Genomic DNA, 13,300 nt, shown 5'->3' on the forward strand with positions numbered 1-13,300 from the left:
AATTTGTAAATTTTTATTTTTTTGCATGTACGGGAACTATACGGAATTTTTCAAAATAGATGGAAAGACAAATGAACATATTGAGACTTATACAGCTTTTCAAAATAGCAGGGGGTATACCATTAGGACCTTGTACGAAAGTAGCATAAAGATTAAATTTAAAAAAACTGTGCAATGTTGTCAGCTGAAATATTAAAGTTCATATCATACAAGTAAGCAAAAGATTTCAATAGATCAAAGTTTTGTCCTATTACGTTAGATTTATCACAGGTGAAGTATCACATCTTAGAGCCGGGTTTCCCAAAGTGAACTCCGCGGAGTAATTGGTGCTCCGCGGAAATGTTTGAAAAAATATAAAAATTCCTAGACGATCTAGTAACTAGTTAATTTTGGGCTTCTGATCTTGTAATTTTGATAGCAGCAGTCGGATTTGAAATTCATATTTAAAACAATAAAATCAGCATATTTCAAATTGAAATAGACACAGTTATTGTTCAATTCATGCGAACTTTAAAACGTAGTACGGTGAACTTAATTTGCAGTTGCTTTTGGTGTGCGAGTTTTACTTTATTTTGTTTTTATACATAAATCTTTCGGATGGATCGCTGGAGTGAGTCTGGATCTTTGGAAAAAAGCATATGAATGCTCCGCAAAAAACCCCCGAAGCTGTCGAAGAATCACCCACTGACAGGTATGTCCAAACAAAATCATAATGTACGTAAAAGAGTAATCTCCGGTTAATAATTTTTGCTTTTTAAGCATTTAAGCGCGCAAAATGATTTTAATGATTTTATTTTGATTGTTCAATTTCAGTTTTCCATATACTTATTTTAGTGCGAAGAAAAATGATGCAGTAGAGACAGCAGCGTAAGAGATTTCTGAAGGGTCTGAGTTTGATGGTTTGGCTAGTACTAGTTTCACGTTGATCAATGCCACAAAACAAATCAGTTAAAAGGAAGTACCACAAATCATATTTATTTTGGATTTGCTGAGACAAGTGACAACAAACCTCAATGTGTTACTTGCGGCAAAGTATTTCCAGCAAAAATGAAACGAAAAAATTAACTTACTAAATCTCAAAACATTAACTTATCACTCAAAGGCAGTGAACTAAAATCTGTTGTTGGCGCCCTACTTGGTAAGTTTCCAAATAGCACAAACTGGTGAAGCTCATACCATTGCTGAAAACTTAATAAAGCCATGTGTCAAAGACATTGTTGAATGTTTCGAGCCCTTTCCGCCAATTTCTTGTAAGCGACAAAATAAATTTTATCGTGAACGTCAAATCAAAAGCTTACTGCTGGTCCTTGATACAACTTGTACCCTTGCTTAAGTAAAGATGACAATAGTTTTCAAGGCTCTAAGTGTTACTAGCAACTTTTAATAATTAAGTTGTCCTTTTTATTGAAAATATCGCTTACGATAAAATAGCGGGAAGGGCTCGGTTTGTTGTGTGAAAAGGCCAACAAATTAGTTGACACCGTTCCTTTGTCAAATAACACAATATCAAGACGAATCGGAGACTTAGCGGAGAATTTAAAAGCTACTTTACTTTTACAAATAAAAGTAAAAAAATTCGCGCTGCAAATGGACTAATCAATAGATGTTGCAGGGTTGGTTGAAATATCTACAGTCCTTTCAAGAAGATCTGCTTTTCTGCAAGCTTTTGCAAACTACTACAAATGGTGCTGAAATTTTTAATTTGATTGGAAAATGTAAATGACATACAATGGGTTAGCTGCGTGGCCAAGGCCATGATTGGATAAACGTCCGGTGCCGTCGCAAGAATAAAACAAATTCTCAAAGGTTGCACCAGTAGCCATTACGTTATACACCGCCATACCCTCGCAATGGAAAACATTTCGGTCTCTCTTAAAAAGGTGTTGGACGAAAGCGTATTAAATCAGAAAAAATATTATATATATAATATATGTTATAGTTGAAAAGTACTTTGTTCTAAACAACTTTATATGATCACTTTCAAAATGATCGTACGAACGCTCAATAATATTTGTATGAAATGTCGTTCAGAATTAGTATAAATAAATGAATCAGTGCTCCTGGAGTTCATTCAAATTTGGAATTTGGACTGTGTAAGGAGTAAGCCAGAAGGTTGGCACAGAATCGATTGCTCGGAACTTATCATATATATAAATTAAAATATTGTGTGATGACATGGTTAGTCCACATACGTCTTTACTTCTTCACGTGGAAGAAGGTGGCTTTCTGGCCTTAAAACACTGACGGGGCTTTTCGAAATGAGAGCTAAAGTTAGAACCTTCCCCATTGAAATTGGAAATTTTGTGTAATGAGCGTTGGTTATTGAAATTGCCGTATCTGTCAGATATATTTAAAAAAATAAATGATTTGAGTGTATCACTTCAGGGAAAAGTCAGAAAAAAAGTCAATAACTGTTTTCGATGCCAGTAACAAAATAGAAGCATTTAAAAATAAAATCCAGTTTTGGACTGAATCTATATAAAATCGAAACCTGAATAGCTTCCCAATGCTCAAAGAATATTAAGAAGAAACAGATTTTGACATTCCCGATGATATTTTAAATGAGTTTCATATCAACCTAGAAGGTTTGCTGGATAGCTTCCTCCACTATTTTGAAGACGAATTCCACCTGAACAATAAGGAAAACGTATGGGTAATAAACCCGTACTGTGCCGAGTTGGAAAAACCACCATCCCCCACATCGCTGCAGTTTGAGTGCTTGATTGACCTGACACCAGATTCTTTGATAAAAAAATTGTTTGCAACAAAGACGTCTTTATCAGAATTCTGGTGTATGTTGAAAGACGAGTTCAGTTTACTATCAGAGAAAGCTAAAATAATTTTTCTGAAGTTTGCAACTACATGAATATGTTGGAACAAAAACAAAATTTAGATCCCGTCTCGATGCAGAGCCCGGTTGCATTTGTCAAAATTCAACCAGATATTTCAGCTTTATGCAAATATAAGCAGGCACATTATTCCCACTAAAAAGAAACTCCATATATTATAATGTATAAAATATAACAATGTAATTCCTTATTATCATTGTTCTTGTTTTTTTCGTTGTAGAAACTGTTTCCTGAATTCAATAAAGTAAACGAAATTTGAAAAAAAGTAATTTAATTGCTACATGTAACTACGAAAAATGGCATACGTGCATCGAAGTGCTCCGCGTGAAATTTCTAACGCAAAAAGTGCTCCGCGACTAAAAAAAGATTGGGAACCGCTAGCTTAGAGTATCAAAGTTGAAAGTATATTACCATTGAAGTTACTATGAAATAAGTCCGACAAAAGTTAAGCTATACGCTGTAGATCGTGACTTGAAACGTTACGCTTGAGGGCAGAAGGGTACAATAATTTCTTCTATTATTTACTGCGATAACATAACATAAGGTTGCATTTTAGAACTCGCTGAAAGACCACTACTGCTCTATCACATCAACAATTTAACCACTTTAATGAACATAAAGCTTCTAATCTCATGCATGAGCCTTGTACTTTAAATATCTTAAATCCACCTCTGATAATAATCAAAAAATAAGTAGAGCTTGCTTCTTGTCATTATAACATATACATATATACAAAATAAAAAAACAACCAACAACAAATCGTTCCCCAATAATCATGCAGCCATCCATCGACCAACAACAATGTTTATTAAGTTTTATTCATAAAAAAATAAGAATAGGTAAATATAAAAGTATTATTTATAAAAATAAAATAAAAAATAAACGACGTTTTGTTGGAGAGATAAGACAAAGTTTTACCTGTGTCTGATAACTTACTGCGCATACTGTTTGTATGTTTGATTTTGATTTTATATCTATATGCCTATAAATATATAAATATGTGTATAGATATATTGATAATGTGTTATGTTTATTATCAGCGTCGTCGTTTTCGTCGACGTCCTTCCTATCACAGGTATCAATCAATCGTTATTAATACTTTATGACTTCAATACTCAAAATGTTAGGATCAGTTTGGTGGAACTTGTTATAGAAGTCCGATATCACACGCGTTGATCGTCTTAATATTGAGATTCCCTATAAAGTTTATAATTGCTAAGAGTATTAAAAAGAATTATTTACCTTTATTCATTATTTTTGAATTTTTTTGTTTTGTCTACATAAATAAGATTGAAACGCGATCGCCAATGAGTGTTTTTTAATTACTTTTGAATAATTTATAATAATCAAAAAAAAAATTGGAGGATTAAAAATATTTTTGTGTTTGAAAAAAAGCAATTTTTTGGAAAAGAATTGAGTTTTTTTTGGTTTTTGTTGTTGATAAATTTATGCAGAAATGGCGCATTATAATCCATCAAGTTGTGGATATTATGATGAATATAGTGCTTACAATAATTATACTAATGTTTACCCGCAGGAGTACCATATACAAGCGGAATATGAATACAATAAATACGAGTAAGTTTCTGAAGCCCTTTTACTTTTTTGTATTTAAGTTATTAAGTACCTGTCATTTCATGAATCTGAAATCAATAGCAACGATTAAAATTGAGCTTCAGTCTCATAAACAAAACCTTAAATAAAATAGAAAAAAGTTAATATTAGATAATATCCTTGAAATATCATAGCGTTTAATTTAAAACGACCCTCTGTTGAGATCTTCTAAATATTTAATACTTTACCAGCTATTCCAAGATTTTAATCCCTTGCAAGCTACTAAAATAATTATCCCGTCTCATCTGAACATGTCCCAAACATCGTCTCGAGACAGAGAAAAACGAAGCAAGTTAACGTAAATCTTAGGAAAGGACGCATTCATGTGAAAAGTAAGAAACACGGAAGCCACTATATAAGTGAAAGAAGTCATTGTCGGATTAAATTTTAATCAACATTTTAACCACTAATTTCTCCACAAATTTTTATACTTTAAAACAGTTTTTTTTTTTTTTAAATCATAACTCTAAATTTCTTAAGCGTTGGAACTATAATTTTGTTTAAGGTATAACTTTGATTTATTAGACTCTCAAATTTGGGGGTTTGGAAATTTGCGAACTTGGTTAAACAAAACCTTTATTTCTTCGAACGAATTGATTTTTGGAGAACATAAGATTCGACACCATGTTATGGATTACAAAAGCTGTTGGCTGTTTTTGACTGCATATGGCATACATAAATATGTTGCTGTCTGTCTAATGGTAAATTACCTAATATCCAACGTTTTTAAGATAAGTCTGCAAAATGGATATAATAAAATGGGAATAATGTCGATGGATGAAATTCAAACTCTAAAGGCTAGCACCTGTGGCATGATGGTAAGTGCGCCGGACTGTCATGTAAGAGGTCTTGGGTTCGATCCGTGCCTATGCTATCTACAGTTCATCTCACTGGTACTGCCTCGTGCGAGGAATTGACAAATTCTCCAAAAGTAATTTTTGTCATGAAAAGTGCTTTCACAAATTAGCTGTTCGGATTCGGCTTAAAAACTATGGATCCCCTCTATTCCTGACAACAGTGCTCAGAGAGTTGCGGACTGTTGCGCCACCCAATTTAAGTATTTTTGTAAAGCCTAAAATATATGTCCATTGACATTGTGTCCAGTTAAACGTGTAAATAGACATTATTTCAAAACTACAATACTTTCTGTTTAAAAATAAATATGGACATTATTTCCGTCAAGTTTTTGAACCTTATGTAAGTTTGTTTGAAACTTCGTTTTATAAAACCGAGAATTAAGTTTTTGAAACTTAGTTATAAATTCACACCGAGTTTTAAGGAAATTGTAGAAATTGAAGAAATGCTCGAGTACTTAACATTTTTTAAACATGGTTTCAAAAATAAATCGATAGTTATTAGGTCGAGTTTTAAATTGATTTAAAATCTTTATGAAGGAATGAAGAGATGCTTTAATCATTTTAAATTAGAAAAATCATCGTTTTAGCTCACACGCTCAATAAAATCGCTAAAATTTTACCAGATCATTTAATATTTTGCGTTCTTGTCCTCGTAATTGATAGAAATTGGTTTATTTTTTCTATATTATTACAATTTGGATTTTTTAGTATATCGTAAATATTTGTGTTTTTAAATATTTTGAGAACGATAGGTTTAGTTGAGGCACAATTTTCGAGGATATGTGGTAGGTCCAATCTTACGTAGGACAAATCGGTTTGTAATTTTTTTTAAGAGATGTTGGTGGGTAGCATTGACGTGGCCAAGACAAAGTCGAACAAAGTTTGAAATCTTAATTTTTGAGAAGTTGGTGGGATACTTTGGGGGGTATCTATCAAAGTTAATCTTACTGTAATGGTGGTGGTAAGAGTTCGACGTATTCATTTCCTTGAATGCAGGAGACCCAAATTGTTTCGGATGTCGACTATGAGTTCGGTGTTGTTGTTAGGGTAATTGACATTTTTAAGGACAGAGTTACTATCGGAGAAAATTATATGTTTTCCATGACGAATCAGGGCTTGTTTTACAGCTTGTGATATTGCAAAAGCTTCGGCTGTAAAGATGGATACGAAATACGAATTCAGGAAGCCTTCCAAAGCAAAGGATGGATCGGTAAATATAAGGTTCCATCCATCCGATCGCAGGTCGGAGGAAATGCTGGTGAACTTTTAATTCATGGGATTAAGATTGTCTGATGTATTTATCAATTACCGAGTTTTTCGAAAAAGCCAACTTGGCCGTTAGCCTCAATGTAATTGTGTCTCTTCTTTTTTTTAATGGTGGGATGTCCTGCTACTGCTAAGATGATTTTTTATCGCAGTTGTAGGAAAGGCGTTGATGCTTCTCCTCGCAGTTTCGTGATACGTTGGTTTGATAGTATTTAGAGTTCTTTTTGGCATTAACCAACCATGTATAAATAAACCATAAGCTATTTTGCTTAAGACTAACATTTTTGTGATTGATGATAAGGTGTTAAAATGTGTACTACTTTTTGTACTACCTAGATATTTAATAATGTTAGTTCTTGAAGCTATGGCCTTTTTAAGATATATACAATGTTGATTCCAATTATATTTCTTACTAAAAATAAAACCTGGTAAGTTTAAATTATCAACATTTACAATTTTATACAAAAATCATAATTTTTGTTTTGTTAATGTATACATTTATTTTTTAAATTTGTGTGTTTTGAAAATACTGTCATTTAGATGAATACAATAATATTCTATATATTAACACAAACGTAACACGAAATTATGATGCTGTCATAATGTGGATGTCAACTACTCACCATCAATATTATGTCCAATTTAAAAGTCCAACTTCTGAACCAATACTTTTGGCTGTTATACCAGTTCAATGAAAGAATGTTAGATGGAGGTTAAATATATGAACCATTGACACTTCCGTTTAATTCTTGATTCATAAAAAGGGTTTTTTACAAAAATAAAGACAAGATTATTAAAATTGCAGTGCTGAGTTTTTCTTATATTTTATATTCCACAAACTAAATTTATTGTGGGAAACTCTTTCCTTAATATAACTTTTGAAATATTGGCCGAAGTGAATGAAGATCTTGTTTATTTACCATTCAGGTAAAAATTACCCCAATATGTAATCAAAATCACGCCTGAAAGGATTAAAAAGCCTACGAGCCACTATGGCGAAAAAAGCTGCAAACATCCACTATTTGGCAGGCCAGTTCTCAATGGTGATGGTGGTTCGTAAAGTACTACGTATAGTACTGAAAACAATATTGCATCTTTCGTCTTTGAAACACTGCAAGGTTATAGAGATGGCGCTGTGAGCAACATCGACATCATCGACATTTTTAGCCACTTTATATCGCTATATCCACTTCTGTACAAATGCCTTCGACTTTCTTATATATTTAGCAGCCGCTGATTGCGACATTTTGGGACCTTTCGTACTTAGCACTCATGGCGTTTGACGTTATTCTCTTTCAAAAGATCAACGACAACTGAACCTTTGTTGACAATGCATCAAGGACAATGCTTGTCTCTTTCAGTTCGCTTAGGAATTAGAGCGAAATCTTTCATTAACTGTCGGTAAAGTCGACCACGCTCTTACTCGACAGACTGTGTTTGTTTGACAAATTTTAAACAATACCCGTAAAATGGTTTTTTCATTAAAGAAGATTTCAAGAAAATTTGATATTCTCGGATAAACTTCAAAATTGAATTCAAGACCGATCAAAAAACTTACACTCTAAAAGTGAGCATGAAAGTAAGTTTAATTTTGTAATGGTTGAAACGAAAACAGCCTCGGTTTAATATTTGAACAAATGTTGTCCATCACTTAACCTAGAGCCTAAAAACTTACTTAAGATTTGCTAATAAGATGTTTCATTTTGAATAGCCCACTAGTGGAGCTGTTGTCGTTTTCCAAGCTCTCACCTATTGACATTCGGCAAGAAAACTACATATGTGAAACTAAATACAACTGTTGACCGGAAATAGTAAAAATTAGTCAGTGATGCAAAGAATCAAAAACGTGTGCGTCGTTCAAGTTCAACTGAGAAAACCCAGGTTTGTTGGGTGATATTTGGAATTCGGCACTCCACAAAAGATATTATTTTTTAGGTCTAACAATTTTAAGTATTAAGTTGACAAAAGAACTCCAGCCGGTTGTTCACCGGCAAAATGGAATCTTTAACAATTGGGTCTTTGGGGCCACGTGAAAGATAAGAACCAATTATGAGATATTTCTTAACCAAATTTAATAAAAAAGTAATTAAAATACATATATACATATATTTGCAATCACCAGGGCTTGAAACATGTTTGTCGAAAGCCGATTTCATCTTCCCGTTAACCAAAAAAAGGCAAAGTTAATAAAATCCTATCCCTGGTTATAAAGTTTTAATTTTGTCTCTGTATGAAGTTTTAAGCAAACATGGAATACTTTCATATTTTTGAAAATTAAGTTTTAGAGTTAATATTTAGTCCTGATTTTGAATTCAAACTCTGACTTTAAATATGTCATTTAGTTTTAAATATACGCGTTTTTAATATTATTTGTATGTTTTTTAATATATGTATGTCAAAATCTTGATATGATACAGTTGTTTAGGCGACGGTATTCTTACAAGAACAAAAATTACTTTCAATCCTTTTTGTCTTTTTCGATTGCAAAAAGGCTTAAGTATAAATAGTTTATCCTTACCTTAAAGATAATTTTAGACACGTATAATGTAACCACATATAAATATTTTACAAACATTTTTTTTTAAACTTTAAAAAGTACTACCTTAAAAATCTTACGTGATAGAGTAATTTTAAAGTTGACTTTGAAAAAAGGCCTTCAAAAGTACAATTTAATTGCCAGGAACGAAACCTTGTCGACCAGTGTGATCACTATGATAAAATAACCACCTTTGGTCAACTTTGAAATGCCGACGGCACTTTGGTTCCATATCAATGTTTCTTCAATACCGGCTTTTAATTTATGTAGAACAAAAACCTAGCTGAAAAAATTCTAGCAAATTTGAGATTAAAACAATTTAGGAACCCTAGAATGTCTTCAGATTCAGATCACTACATAACAGAAAATGTTGGGAGTAAATTGTAATAAACAAAACATTCCGACTTTAACTGGTTAATTCAAGACTTTACAGTAGCTTGTTGAAAATCAGTTAAACTCTGAGCACGGATATTGCATACAAAATTATGAAGCCTGCGTTAAAATTTTCTACCACCAACAAGAAGCAGATGCTTATAAAGTCAAGTATGACCAGGTGACGTACTGTACGCTGTTTGTGATCTTCAAGTCCAACACGGAAAACCCACTTCTTCCTTTGATTTCTAGAAAAAACATAGTTCATTTGTATAGATCAATGTTATTCAATTGTCATTCCATGTTTATTAACTAGAAAACAATTAGGCTCATTTCCGTAAGAAGGTATCTTATACCTATACAAGCCGGAACAAAATCACGCTGCACAATGCCATCTATACCGGCTTCAGTGTAAAGATGTACACTCGCATTATCAACTTCCATGTACATCCGAAAGACTATATGCGAATCGAATGCGTTCTAAATGCATTATTTACAAAAGCTGTTCATACACATCGCCATCGTTATATCGTATCGGCATCTTGGCTTGTGATTTGTGAATGAATCTCCAGCCAGGCCCTCAATCGATCTTGTTGTTTTTTTACACCTTTACCTGCACCTTCCTGTGACTGCTTCCAATAAGTGCTGGAAGTCACAGAGAGCTAAACAATAAGTAAATTCCATTGTGGTATTGTACCTAAATGTATCTTGATGACTGAAAAACATTTTATCCATTTGCCAGAGTCCTATCCTAAAAGGTCAGGGTTGGGATGCGATACATTCTCGTATACCCTCGTTTTATGTACGCCTTTATCATCCTTACATATATAGACTCTTCCGAGGGAGACAGCAAGGCGACCTTTGTGTTTGCTTTATTTCCTCTATGACCGGATGTAACTTCCTAACAATCCTCAAAAAATGAATGAGCTAAGTAAAAAAAAATTGAATTTTCGAAACAATTTTAAAAGTACCGGACAGCAATAGCAATTGAATCTTGACAAATGGGTTTTTGGTGTTTTAGAATCTTTTATACTTTATTTTTTTTTTCGATACCTTTCGATTGCAATTTATTTCGAATAAAGGTAAAGATAGCTGTGAAAGAATACTCGTATATTGTGGTGCTCCTTATAGAGGAATTGAGCCTAACCGATGCGATGTGTGATTTGGCTTTAGAATTCAGAAACATTAAGCACCACAGTGAGTAATTGCCTATTTAGAGTTTTTCCTAATTTCATTATATTATACCCTTGACACCTTTTACAATGCATTGTACATAGGTATATAAATGTTTTCATAACGCATCAGGCACCAAAGGAATTGAGGGGATGTTCGCAGAGTGCAGTGGGATGGTATGGTTTTTGGTGGTGGGAATTAGCTTGGCAAATAAAATTGGAGAGAAAGAAAAACAAATTTTAGAAAAGCAAATTTCAAAAATGTATTCATTGAAACAGGTTTGATGAGATTAAAAATTATAATGGAAGAATACGGTACTTAAAACCAATTACCATAGTAAAGAGTTAAGGACAGATAACAGAGTTCTATCATTTTAAAAACAATTTGCTGTCACATACTTGATGATATTCTAGTACTTTACAAATATCTTCAATAGACAATTAATCGGCAGAACCATACATAGCCAAATGTATTTTCGACCAACAAGTCTCCAAATTACTAGTATCCAGAATCATAGATCGTTCTAACGAAAACCGCCGCCGGGCGAAGAGCGGATACCTTATGAATTGTTCTAAACCGCAATGAACGCCTTTCTTGAAGAGCTAATAAGAACTGAATTTTTGAGTTCGAGTGGCGTTGTTCTAAAAAGCGTCAGCAAAAATATCATATTCCCTTTAAGGAAGAAAGAAAATACCACGCTCTAAAGTTTAAACACAGTGCGAGCTTTAGGTAAATAGGAAAAGATTTAAGAGCAAAAACCGATGCACTTTGGTCTTAAAGTTTTTAAAATTAAAATGATAGGAGGTCGAGAGTAGAATAAAAAAAATAGACCATACGTCTAAAAATGATCTTAGGATAAACTTATGGGCGATCCTGGAACTGCAAGTATTGTGGCAGAATTGTTTGGAGGCTACATTTATGAAAATGTAAATCACTCAAGATATTGGAGATAGACTACGATTTATAGACGGGAGAAAAGGCCGTATTGAAATTTTGAAGCAAGGAATCTTACACGGATGATGATAATTTCGTGTGCTATCGATAATTAAATTTTATAAGCCTTGTCAGAGCCGTTTTGATTTTTTTTTTCATTCAAGTAAAAAGCAAAAGGCGATTTTAAAAAGCTACATACAATTCAGAAAAATGCATAGAAACTTTATTTGAATCCATAGTACGGTCCATATAATTTAATATTTGAAGATTTTTTCATGCAAATATTGACCTTGACTGCGCCTTAAATGGTCCATCCGCTTAGTCCAATTTTGGCATACTCTTTCGAACACTTCGGCTGGTATCTCACAAATAAATGCTACAATGTTGTCTTCAAATGCGTCAGTTAAAGCGGGCTTGTCTATATAGACATCAGTTTTAACATAGACCCACACAATATACTTTAAAGGAGTTAAATCGCACGATCTAGGCGGCCAATTGACCGGTCCCGAACGTGAAATTAAATGTTCATCGATCTCGCCTCTCAATAAGTCCATTGTTGCGCGTGCTGTGTCATGTGTCACCAAAAATTGGATATTATCTTACGGTAGCGCTCACCATTCACAGTTACGTTACGATTCGCATCATCTTTGAAGAATTACGGTCAAATGATGCTACCAGCTCATAAACCGCACCAAACTGTCACTTTTCTGGATGAATTGGTAGCTCTTGCAATACTTCTGGTTATTTATGTACCTATTGAAACAAAAATGAGCTTCGTCGCTGAACACATTTTTTCGGTAAAGAAGTGGATCTTCAGCCAAATTTCTAAGAGCACATTCACCAAAAATTTTACGTTGCAGTAGTTCGTTTGGCTTGCACCAGCTGTATTTTGAAAGGCATCACACCTAAATCCTTCCTCGAAATTTTCCACGATGTTGAGTAACAGAGGCCTAATTGCTGAGAACGGCGACAAATCGATAATGGATGGCCATCATTAACACTGGCCGATACAGCTGCGATATTTTTTCAGCTCGCACTCGTCGTATAAGCGTGTTGGTGGTTTAATGACCAACAATGTAAATTTGGTGCTAAATCTAGTCACTATAGCCCGAATAGCCGCTTCAGTGTTCGATTAAAATGACCATAAAATGAAAGAAGCGCTATGAGCTTTCTTAACAGAGCACGGATTTTGATAATAAAATTCAATAATTTGCAAGAGTTGTTCGTTTGTAAGACGATCCATGGTTTAACATTAGACCAAACTATAGATGTTTGACAGTGAAATAAAACATGCGTCAGCGGTTTAAACTAGTGTTGCCAAAAAGATAATAACTCAAAAATCTCCCTTTATATGCATAATGCATTGTTGTATAACCAAGTCGGCGACTTGTCGTCATATACATAGAAGAGATTTTCCACGTATCGATAATTTGGTTTTGACAAGTATGTTTAAGCGACTTATCTCACCATTAATCATTTATTTACTATTCTGTCAGTAGGTTATTTGCTTTGTGAATTTGACCATGGCGTCGATTATGATGTCTTTGAAGGCCGTCTATAGTTATCAAACCGCACGATTTCGGTAGCCAATTTATGCCATGAAACCGCTCGCGCAGAATATGAAAGAAGTTGATCAGCGACTTAAAGCGATTGTCGTTGAGGAATATGCCCTGGCCAGCACAATTTTTTAAAGAAGTACG

General features: G+C 33.6%; 1 protein-coding gene across 1 annotated transcript in view; it reads left to right on the plus strand.

The window, feature by feature from the left end:
* The first annotated feature begins 3,961 nt into the window (after window positions 1-3,961).
* The window catches only part of LOC129942750 (homeobox protein vnd), a 45,892-nt gene continuing 36,553 nt past the window's right edge, over window positions 3,962-13,300 (plus strand). The window contains exon 1 of the mRNA XM_056051808.1: window positions 3,962-4,427. Coding sequence (XP_055907783.1) covers window positions 4,306-4,427 — 122 coding nt within the window. The 5' untranslated portion in view covers window positions 3,962-4,305. The remainder of the gene's footprint in view (window positions 4,428-13,300) is intronic.

Source organism: Eupeodes corollae, chromosome 1 (assembly GCF_945859685.1).
Source record: "Eupeodes corollae chromosome 1, idEupCoro1.1, whole genome shotgun sequence".
NCBI lineage: Eukaryota > Metazoa > Arthropoda > Insecta > Diptera > Syrphidae > Eupeodes > Eupeodes corollae.